At 42.8% G+C, this 26,905-nt stretch overlaps 7 protein-coding genes across 9 annotated transcripts; 4 read left to right on the plus strand and 3 right to left on the minus strand.

The window, feature by feature from the left end:
• The first annotated feature begins 116 nt into the window (after positions 1-116).
• Positions 117-2,211, plus strand: LOC128264035 (ras-related protein Rab-13). Its single transcript, XM_052999322.1, has 4 exons — positions 117-408; positions 999-1,291; positions 1,352-1,465; positions 1,744-2,211. Exons 1-4 carry the CDS (start codon positions 285-287, stop codon positions 1,852-1,854), a joined length of 642 nt encoding a protein of 213 aa, XP_052855282.1. The 5' UTR covers positions 117-284; the 3' UTR covers positions 1,855-2,211.
• Positions 2,212-3,121: 910 nt separating this feature from the next.
• Positions 3,122-7,846, plus strand: LOC128253123 (serine/threonine-protein kinase Nek8). Of its 2 annotated transcripts, XM_052981285.1 has the most exons (9): positions 3,122-3,951; positions 4,191-4,329; positions 4,389-4,672; positions 5,047-5,226; positions 5,282-5,791; positions 6,536-6,704; positions 6,763-6,948; positions 7,005-7,237; positions 7,542-7,846. In XM_052981285.1, the coding sequence occupies exons 1-9, from the start codon at positions 3,257-3,259 to the stop codon at positions 7,687-7,689; spliced, it is 2,544 nt and encodes an 847-aa protein (XP_052837245.1). In that variant the 5' UTR covers positions 3,122-3,256; the 3' UTR covers positions 7,690-7,846. The 2 variants fall into 2 exon arrangements, with proteins under 2 accessions (XP_052837245.1, XP_052837254.1); XM_052981294.1 differs by lacking the exon at positions 7,542-7,846 and having other exon boundaries at positions 6,536-6,708; positions 7,005-7,141.
• LOC128253113 (SAFB-like transcription modulator) lies at positions 7,741-13,270 on the minus strand. 2 transcript variants are annotated; one of them, XM_052981270.1, is made up of 9 exons: positions 12,998-13,270; positions 12,403-12,891; positions 12,314-12,341; positions 11,875-11,989; positions 11,733-11,779; positions 9,750-10,812; positions 9,293-9,442; positions 8,382-8,810; positions 7,741-8,319 (listed from the first exon to the last, which is right to left on the minus strand). In XM_052981270.1, the coding sequence occupies exons 1-9, from the start codon at positions 13,115-13,117 to the stop codon at positions 7,941-7,943; spliced, it is 2,820 nt and encodes a 939-aa protein (XP_052837230.1). In that variant the 5' UTR covers positions 13,118-13,270; the 3' UTR covers positions 7,741-7,940. The 2 variants fall into 2 exon arrangements, 1 of the variants encoding a protein (XP_052837230.1); XR_008267391.1 differs by lacking the exons at positions 7,741-8,319; positions 9,750-10,812 and having other exon boundaries at positions 8,672-8,810.
• A 784-nt stretch (positions 13,271-14,054) lies between these two features.
• On the plus strand, positions 14,055-16,176 carry LOC128252809 (peptidyl-prolyl cis-trans isomerase sig-7). The gene is made up of 2 exons (XM_052980900.1): positions 14,055-15,790; positions 15,855-16,176. Exons 1-2 carry the CDS (start codon positions 14,151-14,153, stop codon positions 16,174-16,176), a joined length of 1,962 nt encoding a protein of 653 aa, XP_052836860.1. The 5' UTR covers positions 14,055-14,150.
• On the minus strand, positions 16,174-16,939 carry LOC128252820 (complex III assembly factor LYRM7). The gene is made up of 4 exons (XM_052980914.1): positions 16,808-16,939; positions 16,612-16,755; positions 16,474-16,555; positions 16,174-16,410 (listed from the first exon to the last, which is right to left on the minus strand). Exons 1-4 carry the CDS (start codon positions 16,826-16,828, stop codon positions 16,244-16,246), a joined length of 414 nt encoding a protein of 137 aa, XP_052836874.1. The 5' UTR covers positions 16,829-16,939; the 3' UTR covers positions 16,174-16,243.
• Positions 16,940-17,213: 274 nt separating this feature from the next.
• LOC128252810 (protein Lilipod) lies at positions 17,214-26,903 on the plus strand. Its single transcript, XM_052980901.1, has 8 exons — positions 17,214-17,694; positions 22,102-22,226; positions 22,322-22,461; positions 22,911-23,141; positions 23,311-23,379; positions 24,897-25,405; positions 25,470-25,701; positions 25,760-26,903. Exons 1-8 carry the CDS (start codon positions 17,620-17,622, stop codon positions 25,966-25,968), a joined length of 1,590 nt encoding a protein of 529 aa, XP_052836861.1. The 5' UTR covers positions 17,214-17,619; the 3' UTR covers positions 25,969-26,903.
• Positions 23,295-24,535, minus strand: LOC128252816 (sperm-associated antigen 1). Its single transcript, XM_052980910.1, has 3 exons — positions 24,024-24,535; positions 23,849-23,971; positions 23,295-23,635 (listed from the first exon to the last, which is right to left on the minus strand). Exons 1-3 carry the CDS (start codon positions 24,428-24,430, stop codon positions 23,410-23,412), a joined length of 756 nt encoding a protein of 251 aa, XP_052836870.1. The 5' UTR covers positions 24,431-24,535; the 3' UTR covers positions 23,295-23,409.
• Positions 26,904-26,905: the final 2 nt, after the last annotated feature.

Raw genomic sequence — 26,905 nt, forward strand, 5'->3', positions numbered from 1 at the left:
TGAATTCTCCGGATTGTTTTCGTTGTGTGGAAACTGTGAAAATTTACAACAATTCCCTGTGACGCCGCTGCAGTTCGAACAGTGGAACAGCTGCGAGCAGCAACAAACAAGCCAGGCCAGCGGATACATAAACAAGTAGTCCGCTGCAACCCCTCGGAGCCAAAACCAAAAGCAAACCACCACCGCCACCACTTGCACCACCCAACCACCAATAACAACAACGGCAGCCCATCTGTAACCGAAAGCCTCCGCAGTTAATATTACTATTCCGATTTCTATCCAACATGGCACTGGACTTTGTGGCCACCTATAAGGTCCTGGTACTGGGCGACTCCAATGTGGGCAAGACCTGCATCGTGCACAGATATTGCGACGAGAAGTACTACGACACATACATCTCCACCATAGGTAAGTGCTCCCAATCTGCGCACAGCAGCAGACGAAATAATATTATTTTAAGAATTGAGTTAACTAAAGTTAGCAACTAGTTATTTATTTTTATTTTTACGTTATACAATCTTCATCTTGAAGAAGTTTGATTATTTTTATGCCGGTTCTTTAGGCATACCTTAGTTAATTAATTAGTGCGATCCCATGGAGACCTATACATTTATAAGTTAATATTTAAAATATTGTATACAATTCTAAGAAATTTCTTGATATAACTATAATAAGTACCTGTTTATGGACATTATTACTACCATTATAAAGATGCAAATTTATGGCTTAAAGAAAATTGATTCTAATTTTTACGATTCTAAAATTATCCCTCACTTAATTAGTGGAATTCAAACATTTCCAATCGATACCTATAAATTGGAATTCATTTTAAAATTTTAAACTAGACAATTTACAAATTGCTTAAAATTGAAAGTGCCTTTATTTTACATAGAAACGCAAGAAAATGTGCGTGTTTTAAGAAAAAATATTTTAACCGCAGCTATATTCCTACGTATATATAGAACATCCTATTATCATCTCATTTTATCTTTCCCCAGGCATAGACTTCAAGCAGAAGCTTATTAACCTGGACGGCGTGCCCATTAAGCTGCAAATCTGGGACACGGCAGGACAGGAGCGATTCCGTACACTGACCACTGCGTACTACCGCGGAGCCATGGGCATCCTGCTCATGTACGACGTGACCAACCTGGAGAGCTACAACAACCTGTCCTACTGGTTGCGCAACATCCAGGAGAACGCCTCGCCGGATGTGGTCAAGGTGCTGGCGGGCAACAAGTGCGAGTGCTCCGCCACCCAGCGCATGGTGGACAAGGAACGGGGCGAAAAGGTATGGCTTATGCTCTAGTCAGGTCAAAAACACCCACTTATTCCCCTAAAAACTTTACAGATTGCCGAAAACTTTGATATGCCGTTTTTCGAGGTGTCGTGCAAGTCAAACATAAACATAGAGGATGCGTTTCTATCACTGGCCCGCAAAATCCGAGAACAAAGAGAGCGACGGGTAAGCAGATTTCAGATTTATAATGTCAAACAAATAATTCAGAGCCTTAATTTTAAGCTTAATTTTTTTTTAGGGTACATACATATATAAAACTCAATATCCATGTTACATAAAATGTAGCTATTTGTGTACCTAGGTGAGGTAAAAAGTACCTCATTTCGTTCCTATGTACATAACTTGGGTTTAGGTGTCTAGGTACCTTTCACCACTGAATAAATAATCCTACCTGTCAAGTGCACTTCTAAAACATATTATTTAATATTAAATTTATCCACCAGGGAGACAACTTTGACAACGACGAGAGCAAAGACAAGAAATCACCTGGCTCCAATGGCCTCGGAACCTTCAGTTTGGGCAGTCTTTCGGGCGAGAATCGCTGCACCTGCTAAATAATAGTAATAGTCGATGGATTACGATTACGATGACGATGCGATCGCAACCGCAAACCGCAAAACCTGAACAAGTTGTCCAAAGCTATTGAGCGTTGTAGCATTGTAGCCAAGTTCGTGAGTAGGCCACGTTTTAAATGCAAACCAAACAAACCACTTGAGGGGCTGCCTGCATTGTATTCTATGTGTAAAGCGTTCAGATTGTGCATTTTAAGGTACACTTAGTCCAAGAGAAGATAGCATAAATATTTTAGCATATTCCTGCAAATACATAACGGTCGATTATACATGCATATTGTCTCGATTCCAATAACTATAATCTAATGCTAAATACATTTATACTCGTAAGAAAACAAATCCTGGTTTTACATATTGGGGGTGGAATGAATATCATTATTTGAATCGTTCTAGTGTAGGTTTTACTGAGAATATTTTGTAGGTGCACTGGAACACAACATATCTCTAGATCTATACTCATAATGCTATTTGCTTGTCTTACTTAACTAATGATAAGATCATTTTTTTATAGCTCTGTCTAAAACTTGCTTTTAAATATTCAAAAGCCGTTCTATTTAGTACGTTTATCGTATTCCTGCAGATTCTGGGACAGCTCCAGGGACTATCACAAAAGCAAATGCCAAATTCATTGGGTCCTTCTTATTCATGGGCTACACGACGCCCAAACATGTAGAATAGTCAAGATAAAGAACTTATTTCGTTCTAAACTACTACTAAACTGATGTTATTGTTTCGCACATTCAACTGATGGTTTTGGTGGCTAGCAACTTTCTTCACGTTCCCAAGAACAACAAATGCGAAAGGAGAACATTTTTCTTATCAACACTAAAAAAAATCAGTTATATTAAAAGTTTTTAGATGTTTTGTTGTTTACAAATGACTGAAGATTGAACCGAATTTTTTAATTGATCTATGTTTTTTAAAGTAGTTAAATACATGCTTCATTTTTTGCAATTCAATCTGTGGAATATATCTTATTACCAGATTAAATGGAATAGTTTTATTGAACCATTTTCTGTTCACAAGTGTTCAATATGAAAGTGTGCTTAATACCTTATTTATTTGGATTTCTCTCTCCACTGCTAACCCTAAAATTAACATCGATTATTCGGAAGCCTGGCCCTGCAAATATTGTTCCTATTTTCACTCCAATTGCTTCTGATAATATTCCCCCTCTGCGGCTGTCCAATTAGCAAACCCACTGATAACGTAAGCTGAGAGGCACCCATGTCATACCACGTCGCCCATATCGCCCACTACTTCTCCTAGCAACCACATTTGACCACAACTTCGATATTCGAACACGCCAAGGGACAATTATACAATAGTCCTGTCTGTTCGGTTCGATTTGGTACGTAGGACGTCGTGGCTGCGCTCCAAGGAGATGAAGAAGTTCCGCGCCAAGGCCAGCTCCCTGCCCATTTTCAACGGTCGGATAACGGACGCCACCACACTGACCACAAGCTCGCTGCAGCTGCCCTTGGGTCAGGTGCGGAAACAGCAGTCCACCTGCAAAAGGGATAGGGTCCTGCCCACGGTTTTCACCATTACGGACGGCACGACCGGAGCGGCCAGTACCTCCTTGGCGGAGGCCATGTCCAGCAGTAAGGCGCTGCTGCCAGTGCCCTCGTCGCGGCAAGATAATCTCCTCCAGCTCAGTGTTCCCCGGGAGTGTGGCTCAGTGGCTGGTCCGGAATTGGCGAACTACGAGAAGGTTCGAGTGGTGGGACAGGGCTCCTTTGGCATCGCCATCCTCTATCGACGCAAGTCCGATGGCCATCAGATCGTCTTCAAGCAGATCAACCTGAGTGAACTGACGCCTCCTGGTCGGGACTTGGCCATGAACGAGGTGGATGTCTTCTCGAAACTACATCATCCGAATATTGTAAGCTATTTGGGAAGCTTTATCAAGGACAACACTCTGCTCATCGAGATGGAGTACGCGGATGGAGGAACCCTGGCGCACATCATTGCCGAGCGACAGGGAAAAGTGCACTTCCCAGAACGCTATATAATAGCCGTGTTCGAGCAGATCTCCAGCGCCATAAACTATATGCACGCGGAAAACATACTGCACCGGTAAAAAAAATGTATTTCTAAAAAATTTAAAAAAGGTTATGGTTTGATTTCACTTTTTTGTAATATAAAAAACAAAATTTTTTTTGTTGCCTTTTTCGATTTGCAATGAATAAAATAAAATAATGAACAATTTAAAAAACTTTTCTGTTTTAAAATTTTTTTTTAACTACAACAAACTTTTTATGAATACTGTAGCTTTATACTGCAGATATAATATAAATAATTTGATATGATTTCAGGGATCTAAAGACAGCGAATGTGTTTCTCAACAGAAGAGGCATCGTGAAGATCGGGGACTTTGGTATTTCCAAAATAATGAACACCAAGATTCATGCCCAGACTGTTTTGGGTACACCCTACTATTTTAGTCCGGAGATGGTAAGGGTTTTTCCGTATTGAGACCCACTATATAACAGACTTTTCGCATTGGTTTCCAGTGCGAGGGCAAGGAGTACGACAACAAGAGTGACATTTGGGCACTGGGCTGCATTTTGGGCGAGATGTGCTGCCTGAAGAAGACCTTTGCAGCCTCCAACCTTTCCGAACTAGTGACCAAGATCATGGCCGGCAACTACACGCCCGTGCCGACGGGTTACACCTCTGGATTACGCAGCCTCATGTCCAATCTGCTCCAAGTGGAGGCCACCCGGCGACCCACTGCTTCCGAGGTTTTGGTCTATTGGATTCCGCTAATATTCCGCAGTCTTGGAAAGAATAAAGGGTATGGGTGAGACCTTTTACCTGTTCTTACCGAAAAGCATTTGAAGCTTAGTGTTTTTTTCTTTGTAATGAAGCTGAAAATTACTGCTCTATTTGTCTTTAAGCTCAAGAATTCGCGTTAATTATTCGAGTAATATAAATTTGACAAGGCGTTTTTGGAGTTTATGTTTATTTTATGAATAAAACATTTATCAATTTGTTTTTTACACTATGTAATACGGTTAGGCTTAAGTATTCAACTTTACACTTTAATTACGATTATTTGACAAGAAACTTGGAAATGTAAATTTAAGTTCTTAAAAAACTTAAGTTATACATATATACAGGAGTTTTAAATCAATGCAAAATACTTGCTATAATATAATTTTAAATCAGTTACTCCTATGAGGACGACTTGGGTGGCATTAGTGGCAATCTACTTACCACTGCTGCTGCTGTTCCGGCCGCTGCCCGCAGCAATGTGTCCCTGGAGCTGGAACTGCCCACCGCCCAAACGGAGACCAAGCAGCTGATGAGTGCGGAGACGGCGGCCCCGCACGAGATCCTCGAGAAACGGTAACGGGCTAGTCCAATCCGACGCTCTAATCCAGATAGTGCCACCCACCTCCAGGTCTGTGCTGTACCAGCTGAAGGCTTTTGGCACCTGCTTCAGCATGGCGCCCATCCAGCTGCCGCCCAAGGCCGTCATCGTGGGCGTGGCCATGTCGGACTCGCACTTCGTGGTAGTCAACGAGGACGGATCCGCGTACGCCTGGGGCGAGGGCAACGACGGGCAGTTGGGCCTGACGGCCCTGGAGGCCTGGAAGCACTACCCCAGTCGCATGGAGAGCGTGCGGAAGTACCATGTGGTGGGCGCCTGTGCCGGCGAAGGCTTCACCATCCTGGTCACCCAGGCGGGCAGTCTGCTCAGCTGCGGCAGCAACTCGCATCTGGCCTTGGGGCAGGACGAGCAGCGCAACTACCACAGTCCCAAGCTGGTTGCTCGCCTGGCGGATGTGCGTGTGGAGCAGGTGGCCGCCGGACTGCACCACGTGATGGCCTTGAGCCGGGAGGGAGCGGTCTACGTGTGGGGCACCAGCACCTGCGGAGCCCTGGGCCTGGGCAACTACCAACAACAACAGTGAGTACGCACGACAACAATACGTATAGTTGTTAAAACTGATAAAAAAAATTAGGTAAACGAAAATAGTATATTACATTTTTAAATACACAGAATAATAGTAATTTTCGTTTAAAATTTTTTTTATTTATATTTTATTAGTACTTCTTACAAAATACATACAAATTTTGAAAAACAGTTAAATAACCATTGTTACGTTGATTTTAAAGGCATACAAGGAGATTAGGAGATAAGGTCTATATTTATTTAAGTTTAAAATAAGCGAAAGATTTCCTTTTTTAATAATTATAGTGAAACAACAAATTTTTATGTTAATTTTTTGATTTTTTTGACTTGTTGCCTTTTGTGTGTGTGTGTGTATTATGAAATAAGTTCAATATTTAATTACATTTAAGATATAAAACCGCTTTCAAGCTGAATTTTAAGACTACTAAACCTATTACCTATTTAAATAACCAAGGTTGTACCTAGATTATAATTATACGGTGTATAGAACTATTAAATTTAATCTGCAACTTGTAAGCCCCCTTTTGTAGGCTATTAATTTAAGACCAGTTTAAAATATATACATTTTTAAAGACAAAAAATTAATTACTACAAATTTAAAAAAAAAAATTCAATTCACATTTTAAAATTTAACTTTTTTTATATGAAAGAAGTCTACGTACCAGAGTTAGTTATATTTCTTAAGACCAAATACTGTTTTATAAAATTGACAAATACCGCTCTTGTTTATTCACCCAGGAAGTATCCTCAAAAGATTCTTCTCTCGCATGTGAAAACCAAACCATCCAAAATTTACTGTGGTCCCGATATCTCCGCCGTTCTATTTACCAACGGAGAACTCCATGTCTGTGGCAGCAATGACTACAGTAAACTCGGTTTCCAACGGCCATCGAAAATCACAGCTTTTGTAGGTAGTCCACAATCTTAAGATCTTCAAACATTTCTTAAATCTGCATGCTCTGCAGAAGAAAGTTCAACTACCGCACAAGGTGATCCAGGCCTGCTTCTCGTCCACCCACTCGGTGTTCCTGGTGGAGGGCGGCTATGTCTACACCATGGGTCGAAATGCGGAGGGCCAGCGCGGGATCAGGCACTGCAACTCGGTGGATCATCCCACCCTGGTGGATTCTGTCAAGGCCCGATACATTGTGGTTTGTAGAGAGCACTTTTTCGGTCGAGATTTTCCTTTGAAACCCATCCCCTGCAGAAGGCTAACTGCAGTGATCAGTGCACCATTGTGGCCTCGGAGGACAATATCATCACGGTTTGGGGCACTCGCAATGGTCTGCCCGGGATCGGATCGAGCAACAGTGGCTTGGGACTGGAGGTTTGCACACCCAACACGGAATTGGAGCTGGGTAACAACACAGCGGCCTTCACAAACTTTCTGGCTTCGGTGTACAAGTCCGAGTTGATCCTGGAACCTGTGGATATACTGGCGTAAGTTATCTGCTCCTACAGCTGCGGTCAAAATAATAGTAGTGGGACAATGTAGAGTGCTCGAGAACATACCTTATAGGCATGGGGAAACTTTTCTTTTAAGTTGTCATTAAACTTGCATACCATTAAACAAAATGAGGGTTAAAAACCTTACTGCGCATTGTATTGGTCTAAAAGTTGCTTCCCAACTATTTTTGGTTGCTACTTCCATAAGCTTGAAATCCACTATTATATTGACCGCCACAGTTTAATACTTCTTTAATAGTCGTTTCAATAAATAAGACTTCTTATACATACCCTGCAGCCTGTATTCCTCCAAGGAGCAGTGCGACAGAGGCTACTACGTCCAGGTTCACGATGTCTATCCCTTGGCTCACAGCGTTTTGGTGCTGGTGGACACGACCACACCACTCATATCCTCCTATGAGGGCGACTACCCGCCGCAGCTGTAGGCACAAGAAATCGAACAAGTACTTTATGATTATGCGCACATATTTGCCACATATGTTTTGGTAATACATTTATTGGTTTCCAAATGTAATTGTTTAGAAGCTAAAAAGTACAACTAACGCGAACTAAACTAGAAGCAGCGCTCCTAGGCGCTGTGGGAAAGTCATTCGGGTGGTGGGGTCTTAAATAGGTATTGGCTGGGTGCTGTTAGGATGCCTAGTTCGAATTGCCTCTGGTGAAATGCACACGGTTCCTAGTAGCGCGACACCGGTCCGCTATAGCGATCCTGGGCGGGACGGCTGGCTCCGTACATGCCGCCTGCTCCGCCTCCACCACTTTGGCCCTGGTAGCCAGTGGAACGATCGTTGTAGCTTCGATCGAAGCGTCCGGGCACTGGGCGCCAGCTATTATCGTCGACGGTGGTCGACTTTTGCCACGAATTTGTGCTATGCATATTCGAGGATATGCCGTTGTTGCCGTACGACTTCATCTGGTTACCACCGCCGCCGCCGCCGCTGCTGCCCAGGTGGGAGCTTCCTCCGGAGGACGGGGCCCAGATGTTAACGCTGTTCGAGCTGCTGCCTCCGTAGCCGCCACCGCCGCCGCTGGAGTTGTCGTAGCGCTTGTTGCCCCTATAATTATCAGAAAGAATTAGCTCAAAGCTCGTTTAATCGTTCCGCTCTTTAACATTTACAGGCTGTGTGAGTCATCGCGTCTATAGTTTGAGGTGTTGCTGCGATCCGAGTCGTTGTAGCGTCCACCGCTGCCGCTGGCATTGTTCTTGTGCACATAGGAGCCGGCTCCGCCCGATGTGTTGTTCTTGTGCAGATAAGAGCTGCTTGAGCCGCCGCCGCCGCCGGCAGTTCCCGAAAGTGGCAAGTGACGGACCTCCACTTCGCGCTTGTAGTCATCGCGTTTGCTGGAGGACGAGCCGCCGTAGTCGTTGGAGCGCTTGCTGGGAACGGCGGCATAGTCCTCGACAGCACCACGCTTCGATCCGGACGAGGCTGTGTAGTCGTTACGCTTGGCGTAGTCCAGGCGCTTATTGGAGCTGGAGTAGTCATCCAGCACACGCTTGGTGGTCGAAGAGGACCCATAGTCATCGTGCTTTTTGTCATAAGTGCTGTGGGTAAAAAATATTATTTAATATTATTAAAGAACAATGTGGAAATTGGCTACAGGAAAATAAAAACAATAAACCACCTAAACTACCCCACTTGTAAAATTTAAATTATACCAAATTTATATTTAATTATAAGTATATAATAAACGTCTTTAAAATTTCAAGTCATTCCGAACAAAATTTGCAAAGATACGACCAATAAACTTACAACTTTAAAAGCGTTTTTCTAAAATAATTTATATTTTCGTTAATTATTTAAAATTCTGTCAAAAATGCAGTCCAGTTCACTACAATTTTGGTGACCGAAAAAGCAAATCAGAAAAAGGATAATTATTTAGCAGATATTTTTTAAAATAACTATTTAACATTTTTTAATGTTTTTAAGTAGAAGAACTTTCAGATCAAATGTTGGACATTTAAAACAGTTAGGAAGTTTTCGAAACAAAAATTTGTCATTGTCTTTTAAAATATAAATATTATACCTGCGGGAGCTGACTAAATTTGTGTCGAATCTTGGTGGTGGTGGGGCATCAAAAATGGCTGGGCGCTTGCGATCGGAGACGTCTCCGTAGCGGTCGTCGGCGCGCTTGCTCACGCCGCGCTTGCCAGGATCGTCGCGGGACTCCATGATCCTGTGCGACAAAAGTGAGAGTAAGAAAGATGGAAGAGACAGAAAGAAAGAAGTTAGTAAGGCAAATATGTGCTGATTGGGGCGAGGGTTTAGCGGGGGTCTCAGAGTTTAGACTAGGATGCATTTGCCTATCAAATATCCGCTTAGAAGCAATTTGAGTTGAAGAAACAACGTGGAGACTGCAACTTAACACACTAATCACAAGGACAAATGCTTTCCGAGAGAGATAGTACAAAATAAATACAAGTATATTGGTAATCAGTGTTGTCGTCTCACGGTCTGTTTTGATTTTTTTTTTTTTAGCATACTTCATCTGTTGTCGCTTCAGCTCGAGGCGCTCCAGCTCGATTTTCTCTCGCTCCAGCTTCTGGCGCTCGCGCTCCATGCGCAGAAGCTCCGCCTTCTCCCGCTCGAGCCGTTCCCGCTCGACGGCCAGCTTTCGTCGCTCTTCCTGAAGCCGCTCCTCCTCTATGCGCTGGCGCTCGCGGAACTCCCGTCGGCGACGCTCCTCCTCGCGCTGCTCGCGCTCCCGCTCCCTTACGCGCTGGCGCTCGCGCTCCTCGCGTATCTTCTGGTAGGACAGCATCTCCCGCTGGCGCCGCTCACGCTCCCTCTGGCGTTGCTGGATTTCACGGTCGACGTCGCGCGGATTGCGCCCCTGACGATGATCCGGCCCCTTGTTGCCAGCCGTGCCCGATCGCTCGCGGTCGTGGCGCGTCCGATCCTGGCTGGCGGACGACTTGCCCCGGTCGTCGATGCGCCGCTGGTGGCGCTCCCTGTTGCCCTCCTTGCCATCGCGCTTGGAATCGCCGCCAATGGACTTGTTGTCGCCGCCGCTTCCATCGCCGCCCTTCTTGTCGTCTCCGCCGTTGGCATTGGAGCCCTTGCCGCCGCTTGCGGGTTTCTTGCCGCCGTCGTCGTCCTTCTTCTTCTGGTTTCCGGCCTCACCACCGGGGGCCTTGCCCTTGCCCTCCTTGTTCACGCTGCCGCCAATCTCGTTCTTGGTGCGCTCCACCGAAATGATGCGTCCGTGCAACTCAGTGCGGTGCAGATGCTCGATGCACCGCGAGGCGTCCCCCGAGGAGGACATGGTCACGTAGCCGTAGCAGCGGGTGCCCGGGGTACGGGTGTTGGTGACCACCTTGGCGCCGATCACCTTGCCATGCTTCGAGAAGACGGCCTTGAGGTCGCTGGCCCGGGTCAAAGTGGACAGGCCAGAGACCCAGAGATTACGCGACAGCGTGGCCTGCTTGTTGTTGCTCGAGCTGGAGCCGCTACCATTGCCGGCACTCGAACCGGATCCCGACTTGCTGCCTCCGGCACTCGATGCAGTGGAGGATGCGGCACCACCTGCTGCTGTTGTCGATTTCTCTGCAAGTTCCATGTAAATAATAATATTGGAAGAGAGATATGGTCAGAGCTTTGAGAGGCTTTAACTGGTTAACTGTTTTGGTTTATGATACGTTTTTTTTAAGGGAAGCATATTGTGAACGCACACACTTTGTAGCTGCTGCAGATGTTGGAGTTTAGAGCGCAATCGCAAGATAACCGACTAACGTCACCGAAGCTAAGAGAGTATGAATTTGATTGGGTTGCTGGTGAAGATCAATTGCTGCTGCTGTAGGCCCGCTTCTAGATGGTGTAGGGGTCCAGGATAGAGACAGGAATAATAAGAGGGAGTTTCCAGGTATTGATTTAAAGTCCGCAGCTTCAACCGTCTTCCATCATTGCCTGCAGATAAGTAGTTGTGTGTTCTATCTAGTAGAAAGCGTAGAAATCCATTGCAGGAATGACCGGCTAAGAAGAGTAAGTTTCGGCAACTCCTAGCGACAGCAAAGGAAAGTGTCCCTCCATTTACTCTGCAGACCGAGATCTCCAACTCCGTCAATTAAGTTCCTTTTGGACGATGCTCCGCTCAGTCTAGTAGCTGCTAATATGTATGTTGCATAAAGAACATCAGGATTCATGCTGGATTATTAGTAAGAAGTTTCCTTTGAAGTAAACTGGAACAAACACTGCGAGATTAACTGCTTTCGCCAGAATCGATAAGTCCATCGCCGCTCCTTGGCCACAAAAGAACGCCTCATTGGTGATTCCACGTACCATGTCCAAGTCCCAACCAAATTCACACTCTCTTGCACAATGTTTAAAAGATGTTCCTCTTTGGTTTTGCTCAACTTTCGTCAAGTTCATCGACAGTTAACTGGGTTCATGCTGGGCCCGCACATCCCCAACGCAAAATCTTTCGAACACACCGAACTTGTTCATGCTAAAACTTTAACTTAAATTACCTTTATCATCCTTTTGGTTCGATGACTTTCCAGACGACTTTGGATCGCTGTTTTCCATAAGAAATCGTGCGACAGCATAAAAAGACAGAAAAACGTGGCTTAAGAAAGGATTATATAACAGCAGCGTTAATATAAACTCTACCTAGAGTCCTTCTTGTCAGATGATTTTTCATCCCTTTTCTTAGAGCGAGCGCCATCGTCAATTTTCTTGTCGGCATCCTTTGAGTTGGACTTTTCGGATTTGTTGGCCGGTTTGACTGAGAATCATTTTTCTTAATATTAGTCTATCGCTTAAAGCAGTCTAACTACGTAAACATTTTAAAGCAACGAATAAGAGCAAGATATGTTTTTCTTTTAATAACTTGAAAAATCAAATTTAGGTGAATATAAATTCCCCTGATGGAAAACAGATTTAAAATGTAAATATACTCGCAGTTAGGAAACGAAAGCATCTTGATTGCGAAACCGGAAAGACTGATGTATACAATTACTAACCATAAAAGTGGAATGTTCTATTGCTTTGAGTTATACAATTGGATCAGTATACAATACTGGATATGCGACTTTGTGTAAAAACTCACCAGATTTAATAGACTTGTCGTCGGGTGCCTGAATTGAATACAAATTTGATTAGAATGCATTAATTTAAAGGGCAGAAATATTGAAATACCTCATCGTGCAGCAGCTTCTGCTCATCTTCACCGATGGTCAGATTGATGGACTCATCGTTGTCCATATTTCCGGTGTCCCCGGTGTTTTCCTCCTCTCCTTGAATGTCATTAATGGCCTTTTCGTCCTCGCCATTGTTCTCCGCCTCTGCCTGGGCGTCTCCTTCGGCCTCGCCATCGCCATTCTGGTGCTCATCATCGTACTCCTCATCCTCCTCATCTTCATCCTCGTCATCGAGGATCACACACTCATCGTCCACATCGCCGACTTGGTCAATCTCATGCCCATCATCGTCGGCATGGTGGGAGAAGTCGTTGCCGTTCTCGAAGTCATCCTGCTGCTGCTGATCCTCCTCTTCGGCATCGAGGGGCTCCTCCTTGATGATTATCTCCGAATGGGGCTCCTTCATGGGCATGGCGATCGGTTTCTTCCCCTTCACACCCGGCACAATCAAGTGGGTGGCCGGGTCTAAGCCCTCCGCTTTGAGGGACTACCAAAAACGGTTACACCCGGATGTTAGACACGGTAATTGCACAATTATCTCTATTCCCAGCGGAACTGGGGCGTAACTAAAGCTATAAAAAATGTACACATACCTTTTCCAGACGGTCGATGAGCACAGCCTTTGGGCCCACAGTTTCCAATTTGCGTTTCTCGAGTTCACTTTTTAGGTCGCATACCCGCAACTCTGCGATTTTCTTTCCTACCTCGGGCATCGTTTAATCTCAAAAATCACTGGGCCAATATGCAATCAATTAATGAAAACTTGTTCGCTTTAATATTCCGGAAATTATTCTTTCTTTCTGCCTTCTGGGAAACGTGTGAAAATTTTCTGTCAAGAGTCACGGATACACACACAAAACAGGGCTGCCATTTTTCCTAAATATCTATCGAAGATGGCGACCTCAGGATTCTCTGGTATTTTTAAAATACCAATATTTTTACAAGATATCGGATGTTTTCTATTTAAATTTAATAAATTGATCTCTTTAGCTTAATATTTTTTAAGTTCCTTGTCTCATTAAGCATCGCCTTGAACTTAAAAACAAAAATCAGAGTTTAAAAGTTTATGGTAAAATATGCTATTATCTGCTAAATTAAATCCATGATTAACTATTAAATTGGTTTTACAAAGTCACATAAATAACACTATATTGTATTATTGTTTGCTTATAATAAGTTTCTGCTTGAGCCAAACAAAATATACTTTCAGGGACTCATCCAATTTAATGGACAAAAGTTAATGCAATAAATAAATTAAACTGAAAATTATAATTTTTTATTAAGAATATACAGCAAATGCACCTAATGACAAATAAATAACGAAGGCAATAAAAAGTTTTAGATTATGATTATTATATTCGTGTAACTACGCTTAAAAATATTGGAAGTAAGAATTGCTCCTGTTCAAATATTTTAATAACTAAACTTATTACAATAACTGGACTTTTAAGTTCCCACGTTTACAGGGAAGGCTAATAAATAAGTTTTTAGATTTTTTCACAAGAAAATTGATTGTTAGCTTATAACTAACAAATAAATTTCGTATCACCAGCTATAATAATATTTTTTTTGTTTATTGTTATAATATTAAACACCTTTCAAGCTTGACTGCTACTGATTTTATTTTTTTTAACCTCCCATCACTAGCAACCGTCCATCCCTAAAGCAAAGGCCATCTTTGGTTTTCGTGTTTATGCAGAAATAGTGTTTTCGGTCGATTGTTGCTGGTTTTTGTGAATCTTCGCCATGTCAGTGGTGATTGAAACCACGCTAGGCGACCTGACCGTCGACCTGTTCACCAGCGAGCGGCCCATCGCCTGCTTGAACTTCCTGAAGCTTTGCCGGCTAAAGTACTACAACTTCAATCTCTTCCACACCGTGCAGCAGGGTTTCATCGCCCAAACCGGCGATCCCAGTGGCGCCGGAGACGGCGGCTCCTCCATTTGGGGGGTGGTGGAGGGCCTGCAAAAGCGCTTTTTCGAGGCGGAGTACCTGCCCAAAATCCAGCACTCCAGCGCAGGGATGCTGTCCCTGGTCAGTGCAGGCAAGAATCTGGTGGGCTCCCAGTTCTTCTTCACGCTGGGCGAGAACCTGACGTCGCTGGATGGCAGCCACTGCGTCATCGGTGAGGTGGTGGAGGGCCACGAGGTGCTGCGCAAGCTGAACGACGCCATTGTGGACGATGGCTTCCGGCCGTACCAGGACATACGAATCACGCACACAGTGGTGCTGGAGGATCCGTTTCCCAATCCGCGCGGCCTTCAGGCTCCCAGCCGATCCCCTTCGCCCAGTGCGGAGCGCCTGCAGAACGGACGCATTGCAGCCGACGAGGATATCGACGACACGGATGGCATGACCATGGAGGAGCTGCAGGAGATGCTAGCCGAAAGGGAGGCCAAGGCGCGAGCCACAATCCTCGAGATAGTCGGTGATCTTCCGGATGCGGACATGGCCCCGCCAGAAAACGTTCTCTTTGTGTGCAAACTCAATCCTGTCACCACCGACGACGATCTGGAGATTATCTTTAGTCGCTTCGGCGTGGTCAAAGGATGCGAGGTGATTCGCGACCGCAAGACAGGCGACTCCCTGCAGTATGCCTTCGTGGAGTTCGAGGATCAGAAGTCCTGTGAGGCGGCCTATTTCAAAATGGACAATGTTCTAATCGACGATCGTCGCATCCACGTGGACTTCTCGCAATCCGTTTCCAAGGTCACCTGGCGGGGCAAGGGACGCGGGATAGTGGGCGACGAGGGCAGGCTAGACTTTGATAATTTGCGGGACAACAAGGATCGCAGGAAACCCAACAATAACAATAGCCGGGGCAGACCGGAGGACCGCAGAGATCGTAAACGGTCTGAGGATCCAAGAAACAGGATGAGCTCTGTGGAGCGGCGAACGGCGAGGGAGCAGCGCCACCAGGAGCAGAATAAACGACCCGACGATCGTCACAATGTGCGTAGGCGCTCGAGATCCAGGGAGTCAAGGGATCAAAGACGCTCTAGGTCAAGAAATCCCGACCATGGACAAGACAGGGATAATCCAGATCGAAAGCGTTTCAACGATCGAGAGCGAGGGGATCGTAATATTAGGAGACCTTCAAGGTCTCGGGATCTGGCACAAAAAAGGAGATCTAGATCAAATGATCGTGTAAAAAGAAGACGTTCTGGATCAAGGAATAGAACCGAAAGAAGATGCTCTAGGCCTAAAGATCAAAACGAAAGAAGACGGTCTAGGTCTAAAGATCTAACAGAGAGAGGGCAACCTCAATTCAAAGATCGCAATGAACGCAGGCGGGTCAACTCGCCCCATGACAGAAGGCGCAACGAAAATGGCGGTGGCATGTATAGAGAAACAGTCAGAAACCAAGGCAGATCACCAGAGCGAAGGTAAGGCGTCTATAAGCAATTAATAATTGGCCAGTTTAAAACTCACAAATTAATCTTTTTACAGACCGCAATCCAGGAATCGCGATGAACATGGACGGAATAGAAATTCAAGTCGAAACCAGAGTCCCAAGGGAAAGCGCAAACTTTCAGGGTCTGTGGAAAAGAGCAAAAAGCAAGCTAAGAGGAATTCGAAGCGGCCAGCTAGCAGCAGTTCAGACTCCAGCGGAAGTTCATCGAGCGCATCGGAAACCACATCTTCAGATAGTTCCGCTGAAAGCTCCGGCAGTTCCTCCTCATCAGAGGAGGAGCGCAGGAAGCGCAACAAGAAGAAGAAAGCAAAGTCGAAGAGCAGTTACAAGTCAAAAAAGAAACATCATAAAAAATAAACGTAAACGTCATTCTTGAACAAAACAAAACCATCTTGACTAAGGCTAAAGAAATTATAAAATAGTTCTATTTGTTGCGGTTCTGGACCTCCGATTCAAGAGCCGCCATCGCAGCTCCACCGCAGCAACCCTCCGTATTCTTTTCCCCGCGTCGCCTGCGCGGCTTCTCGATGACTGCGTCGGGATTGAATACCACATTGTCCAGTCGCGTTGTCTCTGGCGTAATCCTCAGTTCTAAAAAAAAGGCTTCAAGATTTAAGTTTGGCGCGAAGGTTTATGTAATGCGGATTCACGGACCATAAACATCGTTCTCCTTCTTGAGGGCTTGGATAACATTTGTGCGCAGCTCTAGGTCCACATCCTGCGCCAGTTTGATCATCTGTAGGTTAACAAGTTGTAATGAGCATAGAAATAACCACTAAAATCACGGCAAACCTTCTGGATCTCATCCTCGCTAGTTTCGCTGCGATTCTGCAGGAAAGACTCGTTGATTTTTAGTCGTCCTGCTGCCAGAGCATGGACATCGCCTTGGAACACGTACTGCCGTGTGCGGTGCAGCTTCTTGAAGGCACTGAGCACCTGCAAGCCAAGGATATTACATATTTATTTATTGTTCTGAGTGTAAATTTACCTCTCGCCGCAAGTTGGACATTTTTGTGTCTGACAGGGTTGCCAGGTTCCTACCTTCGAACTGGTTTGTTTTGGTATATATTTTAAGTGGTCGTTTAGGTATTTTTCCTAAAAATATTTAAACTGCTAGTTCCTATTGTAACGAGTTTAAAATTTATTGAAAGTTAAATGAGTGTATACAAAATATTTAAAACAGAGCTGATATATTATTTACTCAATTTTTGTTATAAACGGTCAGCTTTTAGTTGAAATCGTTTTGATGAGGTCTCTGATATTGTTTTAGCGAAACTTTATTAAAATATATATTTAATATTTAAGGTTTTGGTTAACCTGACCTGTTATTTAATTTAATTTTAATCAGTATTTCTTATATTTTAACCAATTCAAATATCGAAACTAGTAAATCGATATATATCGCTATTCCGTCCACCGCTAGCAGAAGCGGTCACTCTGACGCTGTTTATAAAAAATTTTTAACGTTTCGGTCGCAAATCGGCGCGCGGATAACTAAAGAAAAGTAGTGGCTAGTGCAAATCGGGACGGAACGAAATGCGGCAGCAAATAGTTAACTAAGTTATCAATTAGCGTGTGAAATCAAGCAGTGAGGCGCCACGACGATCTTAATTCAGGAAAATCTAGCCTCCCGGAGCGCCGATACAATAGAGTTTCGGTCTGCTGCCCATAGGAATTCCCCCCAGCCTACTGGCGACTGTCAAAATTAGATGATACATTTTTAAGAGAAGCGTGCATTAGATAAAACAAAAAGAAGCAAAACTGGCTACCAGCGACAAACTGTCCACTTTTTTCGTGGCCATGGACGATGAGGAGGAGGAGGAGGTCACGGATCTAAAGCTGCAATTGTTCCACAATACAGTACGCGAGCACATTGTAAGTGGTTTTTATCGCTCTACCTTCATCTCACCCCCTTTTTTCTTTCCACCACCCAAAACTCTTCCCACCCCACAACATTGAAAACACAAAAACAACAAATCAGGGCTCAGCTGCCCCTATTGTTATTGTTCTAACTGTACATGTGGCTACGTGTGTGTTGAGTATACGCACTGTGCGACTCCTTAAGTTACACACTGTGCCTTTTGATAAACATAAATTGGAAGTTGGGACCTTCACAGAAATTTATTTGTTTATGGTCTCTTATCGTATTCGGACTACTCTACTCAGCGTTTTTTAGCGCCTGCGTTTTGGCTTTGTATATATTGGTTATGGGCGATTATCGGGGGAGGAAGTGGCGGCGGCGATAGCGAACAGCCACTCTCTTCTTGCACTTTCTTTTTGGGCTGCGAAAATTATCACTCAGACACGAACAGATAGCCACACGGACACCTGTTGTTAATCAGAAAGTTTAAACATAATCGAAGATTCGACGGTTCGATACTTGGTAAAAATAAAAGATAATAATAATTAAATGGTGCCTGGAGATTTAAAATTTTCAATTTGAATTTGCTAAATAAATATTAAGTTCCTAAATTATTTTACTGGTTTGTTTATCTTTAGTAATTACTATTGGAGCTTATCATTATTAATTTTTGTTACCATGTAGTCATCAAATTTAAAGCACAAATAAATTTTATTAAACAACCTATCTTAAAAACGGACGATACAAACACATAGTTGATTTGTTTTCAAAACTGTTTTGTATAAAATGATGACTGCAATATGATCACTTGGTTTCGATTTTAAATTCCCTATTGGATTCTTGGTAGACTAATAGTAAACGTATTGATGTGTTATAAGGAAAAATGGTTTGGATAGGATAAACAATAAACTCAATTTATTTCATAGCTCTTTCTTTAAGGTTTCCCATAGTCAGAAAAGTTCAGCTGGCAGAACTTGCAATGCAAATCAAAATTAAGCGGTTGAATCGATAACAAAGGCAACAACAGCAAAAGCAACAAGTGAAAGTGTTTCATTCGAGCTACTATTTATAGAAATTTTGGGCGTGTAATAACAGAAGCCTGAGATTTATGTATTGTATATAAACAGAGTGCACCATATATAAAATACACATGTGGTCACGATTTTGTTCCGTCTGGGACTTTGAAAGTGTCTGCTTGTCGTGACCAGCTGTTGGCTGTTGTTTAAGCAGTGGCAGACGAGGCGTTAAACACATTTAAAAACTGTTTGAATAAACTTGCAGAGAGAAAGGTTCTTTTTTATACTTCTGATGACTTTTACCTCTATAAATACATATTTCTTTTATTCAGCGACAATGTGCACGGGTCCGTTGAATTGTTGAGGTGGTTCTGCCTGGCCAGGAAATGGAAACTGGTTTTTGTCACTGGTTCTTGTTGCATCGGGATTGCCGAAAATTGAATAATTCGTCGCCAAATGTGGGTCATCCTACGAGTACGTGATAAATGCAAACAAGCCAAAGCACGCATAAGTAATGCAGGAATCTAATGCCAAACCCGAATTTTAACCACTAATTCTAGCAATGTGTAGGTTTCCCTCTTAAAAGTCGAAAGAAGTACTTGTGTGTTCTTAGTCATTTTCAAATCAATGTTCTTTGGTTCTGCTCGCCGATAAGAAGACATTCTGACTTAGTATGTGTTCTTCTATAAAAAACTTCAGGAAAGGGAACTCAAAGAGACCTTTAAATGCTGTTCCCCTATTTCCGACGCCCCTTTTTAGAAAATTCATTTCACTTGGAGCAATAAAAAGCAATTGAGGCAACTCACATCTGGTGTGTAAAGTTGTTTTGAGGTAAAAATATTTTTTAAATTGTCTCGCTTAAAAGATAACTATATTCCACAAGTGTAAAATCTAAAATGTTGTAGGCTTACAAAAGAGATGTATAAAATTTAACAGGGTTTAAAATTTGAATATAAAAGATTTCAAGGGATCATAGTAGGCATTAACATTTAATTTAAACATCCTGCATTATAAGCATGTATCAAATACCCCGATTTTCTAAAACTGTTGGGTATTGAAAAAGTATACGAATAATTCGTTGCCCATTCACCGGCAATGTTGTCTGCAATACAAGCCAAAACCCGTCCGACTGGCAATCCCTCCTTCTGTTGGCCATAATGCCGCCGATTTCTCCTGCTTCTGGCTGCATTTTAGTTTTGGTTTTGGGCGTTGCTGCTATTTATAGCCAAGTCGTCGTCCACACTTAATGGGCGTGTTTGTTTTGCCTCTTGAGTTCATGTCAAGTCATTGACTCGATGCTCGCCTACGATCGCAGTGCTGCTAATTTCGTTTAGTTTGGCCAAATCGCTTGGAGCGTGACAAATGCTGTTGCTTGTAGCACAGTGCACTTGCACGTTTTCCCGGCTGATAAGTGTTAAACTAAGCTTGAAGATCGCGGGCTCACTTTGTTTTCATTCAGGAATGCTGGCTATGTGAGTGTATTGCGGGAAAGGTTCTCATATCACTGGGTATTTGTCGCCTACGTGTTCCAAGTTCAACACGTCACAAATACAGCGCGTTTCATAATTGACAACGCAGAAATTAGTTCGAAATCAAATTGAATTTCATTGGTCATATGTAAACCCTTTCGAGTTATTTTCTGAGTTCCTAAACTATATAACTTTAAAGTATTGTTAAAATGATGTATTAATTAAATTTTGTATCAGATAGTTTCCCTAAAGCCTTATAAATTTGATTCAAAGTGTATCTATACTTTTCCGTGATCTACACTTGGTTTCTATAAATAAACGAACACACTGTTGATAGCAAGCTATCTGCGTCTCTATATTTAATTTTTTAATATTTGACCATATTTTTGGTCGGTTGGCAAAGAAAACTGTATAAATATTTACTTCAGAATATGTAGAGCTCTAAGAAGGCCACTTAAAATGGCGAGATGAAAGATTGGAGTCCGAAACTAAATTGAAGATAATTTGATTTAATTGATCTGATCAAACGCAGTCAGAAATAAAGTTAAAAGTTAATTGGACTTCGTGTTGGATAACGCATAAGAGTATCTCACAGATACCAGTGAAAACATCTCGAATAACAAACAGAGAATAACAAAGCAATGCAGGGACGAGAGTATAAATTAACTTTTTTTGCTCTCTCTGCGAATTTTGTACGTTTTTTGCTAGCTAGAACATGAAAAGTATCTTTCGTTAATGATTTATTTGTGTGTCTAGTCTTGTGTGTGTCTATTTATTTACGCTTTGTTTTGTTTTTTCGGTTTTCACAAATATGACGTGTGCCATACGATTGGCATCTGTTTCGTTGCCATAAATAATAGATGACCAACAGTTTGTGGGTCCAATGCTTGGAAAATCACTGATGCAGATTCAGATTTCGGACCTACTCGAATTTCACTAACTATTAAGCCAGCGGATAATCACATAATGTTTGAAGTAGTGACATTCATTGGGCTTTATATGACTGCTATCGGTCTAGCTCTTATCAAGTGTTTCAGGTTTTGTCGTCGGCCACTGATAAGCTTTCTATTTGGCCTTTGCTCGCAGACGAAAAGTAGCTACATATGTATATTGGCTAAATTGGCGGTCATAATTAATCATCGATTGCTTATTTGTTTATGGTGATTAAGGGTTGTAACCAAGGAAACTCTTAAATAGCCTTTTGGCTCGTTAAAAATTATTTTTAAAATACAACCGGAAATTGAAAACATATGTACCGTTGCCTTCCCCACACACAAAAGTTCCAAATCATTGAGCCAATATTATGGAAGATAAGACCCTGAGACACTTAAAACCCTAGACTTTGATACCCAATCATGTACTATGAGTGTATCAGTATCAACAATTAATCTATTCACTTAGCTAGATTAATACAGATTTTCCCAAGTTTATGCTTCTGAAAGTGTTTTTGGCAAAACAGTTGGCGGCGACTAGAATGACAAATATTTACAAAACAAAAGAAATGCGTGGGTGTCTATGTTTACTTTTTGACATATGTTTATAGAAAAGTAAATGTGGGGAAATGTGTTATGAAACCTATAATAAAATAAAACAAAGCAGCAGTTGGAGGTGTACAAAAAAGAATAATCGAATTATAGCTAATGCCATAGAATTTACAAAAAGAAAAAGACAAATGCGTCTACATCTACTTCTGTTTTAACGTCATTTCCTAAAAACAACTAAGTAAATGAGGGTGTATGTTTGGCGAAAATGATAATGAACAGTTGCAGGTGTTAAAAGAAAAAAAAAATCAATTTGATGGAAAACAAACGCGAGTAAATGCGTTGCTATCTAGCTTTTGTCGTATTGGTATGATTTTTTAAGCACAAGTATATACTAAATACTTATTAATAGATTATTTTGTTACTAGCTTTAATTGTTATGTTGTTCTTTTCAGATATTCCTGCTTCTGATCATCTTGCTGTACTTCAGTTCGTATGTGGTTGTCTCACGTTTTCGGAGGCGCGATCGTGACGATCTCTATTCGAATGACGAGGACGAGGTGCTGGTCTATCGCATAAGGTAAGGCATCCAATGGTCAACAACCTGTGTGCCGCTAATTGCCGAGTCACCAGAGTGCATTCGCAATAATGAATGGATTGTGTTTCTTCACCCAGCTTTTGGCTTTGCACATTCACACTGGCCGTGGCCGAAGGGGCTGCCATGCTGCTGCCTGTTTCCATCGCCAGCAACGAGGTGCTGCTCTTGTACCCCAACAGCTACTATGTGAAGTGGCTCAACAGTTCACTTATACAGGGTAAGTAAGGGACAAGGGACAAATCATGCCAAGGCATCAAGAATAAGACATTAAAATTGACGCTCATTTCCCAATGGAGCACTTGCAAATGGCCACGTCAACTAGGACTTATAAATTATTTGCAAAAGGATTAAGTTATCGTCACTGCATTAACGCACTTTTACAAATAATTTAATAATATGCCTAAGAACTTTTCTCCATATTAGCATAAGTATAACCACACGCACAAGTAATAAAGCAATGTGTTTAATGTGATAATATAATAATATATATATATATTCTTTATATGATCAGCACCTACACCGTTTTTCTGTAGTCTTATTGCACCCATAAATATAAATTTCAAAGTTTGATATCATAAATTCTCGATGATAACTCTTAAAATTCCCCTTAACTTTCATTTCTATCAATGAAGCCTAACTAATCTATATATATTTCCATTTTTGCAGGCCTGTGGAACCACGTATTTCTGTTCTCCAATCTATCGCTGTTCATCTTCCTGCCGTTCGTCTATTTGTTTTCGGAATCCACGGGATTCGTGGGTCACAAAAAGGGCATTCTGCCGCGCGTCTACGAAACCTTTACAGTATTCATGCTGATGGCCGTTATTGTCCTGGTACTAACTGCCGTCCTAAGTGCAGTCTTTGGCATTGAAAAGTTTCAATTCTTTTGGTTTCTAAGTGAGTATACCATATATAGAATGCAGGGGCGCGGACGAAGTCATTGTCAATGTCAATTGCAATTGCAATTGCAATTCCGCGCACCCACTACTACGACAAGCCCATCCCCAAATTAGGATGGGTTCTAGTGCACAATGCATTGCTAATTTCCGCTTTTCACGCTTCACAGATTTAGGCAGTGTTCACCTGCCGTTCCTTTATTCGTGTGTCTCTTTTCTGGGCGTGATGCTTATGCTGAGTGAGTATGATATAAACAAATAAATTAATTCTAATGCTTCTCAACTTCGTCATCCAACTGCTTGATGTACTTGTCAATGTAGGCCAGCTGATTCGGATTATGTTCACGTGCCTTGGCCACGCTCTCCTCGAACTTATCCACCTGGTTTAAATGCTTATAGGCATTGGCCTGGTACAGCCAGGCACGAAGATTAGTCTCCTGCAGGTTCTCCAGCACGTGTTGACAGTCCTTTAGGGCGCGTTTGTAATTGCAAAGTCTGGAAGTTATTAGAAGTATTGAGAGCAATTAAAAAAAAAAGTATTTAGAGACACTATATTAGGTCAAACAATTTTATCCCTAGAATAGTTAATACAAGCCTGAAAGATAGATGGAGTGTAGAGATAATATTTTAAAATCATTGTATAATATATATATTGATAAACTGTATTAAGTTTGACTATTATCAAACCTATAAGTTTTTATAACTCACTTGATGTAGCACAAGGCGCGATTGTTGTAGGTTATAGCACTGTTCTTGACTTTAATGATGGCCTTTTCGTAGTGGATAATAGCCTTCTCGTATTTCTCGTTGCGAAAGGCTTCGTTTCCTTGACTAAAGAAAGGTTTTAATAAATTAAAATCTTAAAGCAGTCCATATTTCTTACGCTCTCTCTAGCTCTGCCTCGTATTCGGATTTGGCACGCGCCTCGGCACGATCGTTGGCATCCCGTTCCACCTGATCCATGAAGCTCTGCTGGTCCAACACCTTGGGCTGAGTCTTATTGTCCTCCTCGGTGGGCTTCTTGTTAATCACTGTGCGATTTTGGCGCACTTTTAGATGCACTTTGTCCACGTCCAGTTTGTCAAAGTCGATCTTTTGCTTGGGCTCGCCACCTGCTCCATTGTCTGCCTGCGAATCATCTTCCAGGGGGCCTTTGTTGTTCAATATACTATCGATCTTTGCAAGAGTAGCCTCGAATTCGGCAAAATCATCCCCGTCCTTGCGGTTCAGGTTGCACATCTGCAGAGACGCCTTCAGCTTATTTTCGACTTTATCGATTTCGTTATCCATTTTTTAGTTTTGAGAGACCCGGTTTGGTTCCTGGTTAGTTCAAATATAAATACGAATCGACTGCTTCGAACGGACTGCAACTTCTAAGTTCACTGGGATGTCATAGAAACGGATTTTATTTTATTTACTGCACATGGAAAAAAATCAAGGGATCGAAAAAATCGTTATTTTAATATAAAAATCACCATCAAGAAATTAAACTACTTTAGTATTCCAAATATCAAAAATTTTGTTTTTGTTTCTATGTTTTAGAACAAAAGTACAAAAACTTAAAAAATCTGGTAGAACATTCCAATAATTATAAATTAAATAATTATAGTTGGTTAGGCCGCGAATTCTTCAGAAGTTATTTACTTTGGTGTTTTTAAATTAAATGCTTAAGTATAATATTCATGGCTATAAAAGATTCGTTTAAGTACATTTTGTCAGTGCAGTAACCCTGGACACCCGTCTTGTTTTCTTGCAGTTTGCACCCCCTACGGCTTTGTGCGTCTGTTTGGCGTTGTCAACCAGGTGCTGGTGCGCCCCTTGCTGCTGCGCGACGTCAACGAGGAGTTCAGCGCCTTCTACATGGAGGAGGCGAGTGTGAAGCGCAAGTTGGCCCACATCGAGCTGCACAACGTGAGCATCTCGGATGCCGCCGCCAACGGAGGTCGCCTGAGCAACGGGATTGGACTGGGAGTGGGATTGGGTCGTGGACGCAGCTTCTTTCCCCAGCCACTGCTGCAGGCACATCTCTACCAGCGCAAGCCGATGGCCAGCAATGTGGGCGAGCTCAACGATAGACTGAGAGAACTGGACTCCGAGCGCAAGGAACTGGACAAGCTGCGCAAGTCGAGCACCTTCCAGCGCACCTTCGTCTACCCGCTGGCCATGCTGCTGCTGCTCTTCTGCACGGGCGTCACCATTCTGCTGGTGGTGCAGAACACGCTGGAGCTACTGATAGGCATTAAGGCGCTGCCACTTAGCACGAGGGTAGGTTTTGAATGAGTTTTGGATATGGTTGGGATTGCTAACTGACATTGTTTTTTTTATTCAGCAATTTACGCTGGGCATTTCATCACTCTCGAAGCTGGGACCCTTTGGCGCCGGCCTGGAGGTGTGTCTCATCTTCTACCTGGGTGCCACCTCGGTGGTGGGCTTCTACAGCATGCCCTTCATGCGGAATGTGTGCCCCAAGCGGCGGCAGACTTCGCTGCCACAGCTGATGCTGAACTGCGGCTTCATGCTGGTTTTGTCCTCGGCGCTGCCGCTGCTTAGCAGGATTATAGGTAAGAACATACAGATAACTATTCCAATATATATGATAATAACATTGTTCCCCCTCAGGCATCACAAACTTTGACCTGCTGGGCGACTTTGGGGCCATCGAATGGCTGGGAAACTTCCAGATTGTGCTGCTCTACAATCTGGTCTTTGGGACCACCACTGCCCTGTGCCTGGCCAACAAGTTCACGGCCACGGTGCGCCGCGAGCTGAGAGCCCGGTTAGTGGAGAACTATGTGCTCTTTACTAACTACATGAGCTTCATCAACTGATATTGGCGCAAGCGACACGACAACGCGTTCTTTGTCCACCGCCACCTGGTGAGACGTCTTGTCGAGTCGCCGCTAAAGAGCCTGAGCCTAACTAGTTTCTACACCAAGTATCGTAATCTTAGTCGTCGTAAGAGCAGTCGCAATACCACCGCTAGTCGCAAGGCAAACGAAATGAACTGTTGAGAAATAAGCAAGACATGGGAAGATGGGAAAGGCAGCTGAAGCTATATAATATACCTTTACATATGTTATATGATCACGCGTAGTTGTGCAGAACTGATACTAATATTTAAATGTTGCGCTGTTCACTGTTGTGCTTAATTGTTGTACTTTATACAGAGTCCTCGAGACCGCATATCACCATGCAGCCAGTTGATGTACCAAGATTAATGTATTCGCCAATAATTATCGTGTAAATAGATAAAGTTATCGTGCAACATAAGCCACAGTCAGCCGTTGAAGTAGAAGTAGGCTAAAAATTCGTGTAATTCACTCTATCTCTATTCGTTCAGAGTCAAGTGTTAAATTCCATTTCTCATACATGTTTTTCGCTGTTCATCTACGTATTTTTGAGTTATATATATAAGAATTTTAACAATGTTCCTTAAGCAGCGCATCGACTGAGGCGCCTTCATTTCATTTTATGCATACTCAACTCTGTAACCCAATATTCACACAATCACACACTTACAAGCGTCTAAAACTTATGTGATAAAATATAATAAACAACGCATTTTACTAATTTAATCGACATGTCATGGCTTTTTAATTACGCGCTATCGCAATAGATCCCATTTTGTCTGACAATGGTTTTCTTGAACTTATATTTCAGCCTGACATCGCTGTTCCTGTTGGCTTGAATGCCTTGTTTCCGAGAGGGAGCTGAAGTTTTAAGGAAGCCTACCTGCAATATTGCTGTGATTTAATGAACTAAAGT

This window comes from Drosophila gunungcola, chromosome 3R (genome assembly GCF_025200985.1).
Source record: "Drosophila gunungcola strain Sukarami chromosome 3R, Dgunungcola_SK_2, whole genome shotgun sequence".
NCBI classification, from domain to species: Eukaryota; Metazoa; Arthropoda; class Insecta; order Diptera; family Drosophilidae; genus Drosophila; species Drosophila gunungcola.

Coding starts and splice junctions, on each gene's coding strand:
- LOC128253113 (XM_052981270.1), bottom strand. CDS start 13,117: ATGCCCGAGGTAGGAAAGAAAATCGCAGAGTTGCGGGTATGCGACCTA. Junction 12,892..12,997: donor TCATCGACCGTCTGGAAAAG/GTATGTGTACAT, acceptor CGTTTTTGGTAG/TCCCTCAAAGCGGAGGGCTT. Junction 10,813..11,732: donor GAACCAAAAGGATGATAAAG/GTAATTTAAGTT, acceptor TGGAACTTGCAG/AGAAATCGACAACAGCAGCA.
- LOC128252810 (XM_052980901.1), top strand. CDS start 17,620: ATGGACGATGAGGAGGAGGAGGAGGTCACGGATCTAAAGCTGCAATTG. Junction 22,462..22,910: donor CAACAGTTCACTTATACAGG/GTAAGTAAGGGA, acceptor CCATTTTTGCAG/GCCTGTGGAACCACGTATTT. Junction 25,702..25,759: donor GCTGCTTAGCAGGATTATAG/GTAAGAACATAC, acceptor GTTCCCCCTCAG/GCATCACAAACTTTGACCTG.
- LOC128252809 (XM_052980900.1), top strand. CDS start 14,151: ATGTCAGTGGTGATTGAAACCACGCTAGGCGACCTGACCGTCGACCTG. Junction 15,791..15,854: donor GGCAGATCACCAGAGCGAAG/GTAAGGCGTCTA, acceptor ATCTTTTTACAG/ACCGCAATCCAGGAATCGCG.
- LOC128252820 (XM_052980914.1), bottom strand. CDS start 16,828: ATGTCCAACTTGCGGCGAGAG. Junction 16,556..16,611: donor GCGAGGATGAGATCCAGAAG/GTTTGCCGTGAT, acceptor GTTAACCTACAG/ATGATCAAACTGGCGCAGGA. Junction 16,411..16,473: donor GAAGGAGAACGATGTTTATG/GTCCGTGAATCC, acceptor CCTTTTTTTTAG/AACTGAGGATTACGCCAGAG.
- LOC128252816 (XM_052980910.1), bottom strand. CDS start 24,430: ATGGATAACGAAATCGATAAAGTCGAAAATAAGCTGAAGGCGTCTCTG. Junction 23,972..24,023: donor GAGGCAGAGCTAGAGAGAGC/GTAAGAAATATG, acceptor ACCTTTCTTTAG/TCAAGGAAACGAAGCCTTTC. Junction 23,636..23,848: donor CGCGCCTTGTGCTACATCAA/GTGAGTTATAAA, acceptor AATAACTTCCAG/ACTTTGCAATTACAAACGCG.
- LOC128253123 (XM_052981285.1), top strand. CDS start 3,257: ATGAAGAAGTTCCGCGCCAAGGCCAGCTCCCTGCCCATTTTCAACGGT. Junction 4,330..4,388: donor ACTATTTTAGTCCGGAGATG/GTAAGGGTTTTT, acceptor ATTGGTTTCCAG/TGCGAGGGCAAGGAGTACGA. Junction 6,949..7,004: donor TCAAGGCCCGATACATTGTG/GTTTGTAGAGAG, acceptor CATCCCCTGCAG/AAGGCTAACTGCAGTGATCA.
- LOC128264035 (XM_052999322.1), top strand. CDS start 285: ATGGCACTGGACTTTGTGGCCACCTATAAGGTCCTGGTACTGGGCGAC. Junction 409..998: donor CACATACATCTCCACCATAG/GTAAGTGCTCCC, acceptor ATCTTTCCCCAG/GCATAGACTTCAAGCAGAAG. Junction 1,466..1,743: donor GAGAACAAAGAGAGCGACGG/GTAAGCAGATTT, acceptor TTTATCCACCAG/GGAGACAACTTTGACAACGA.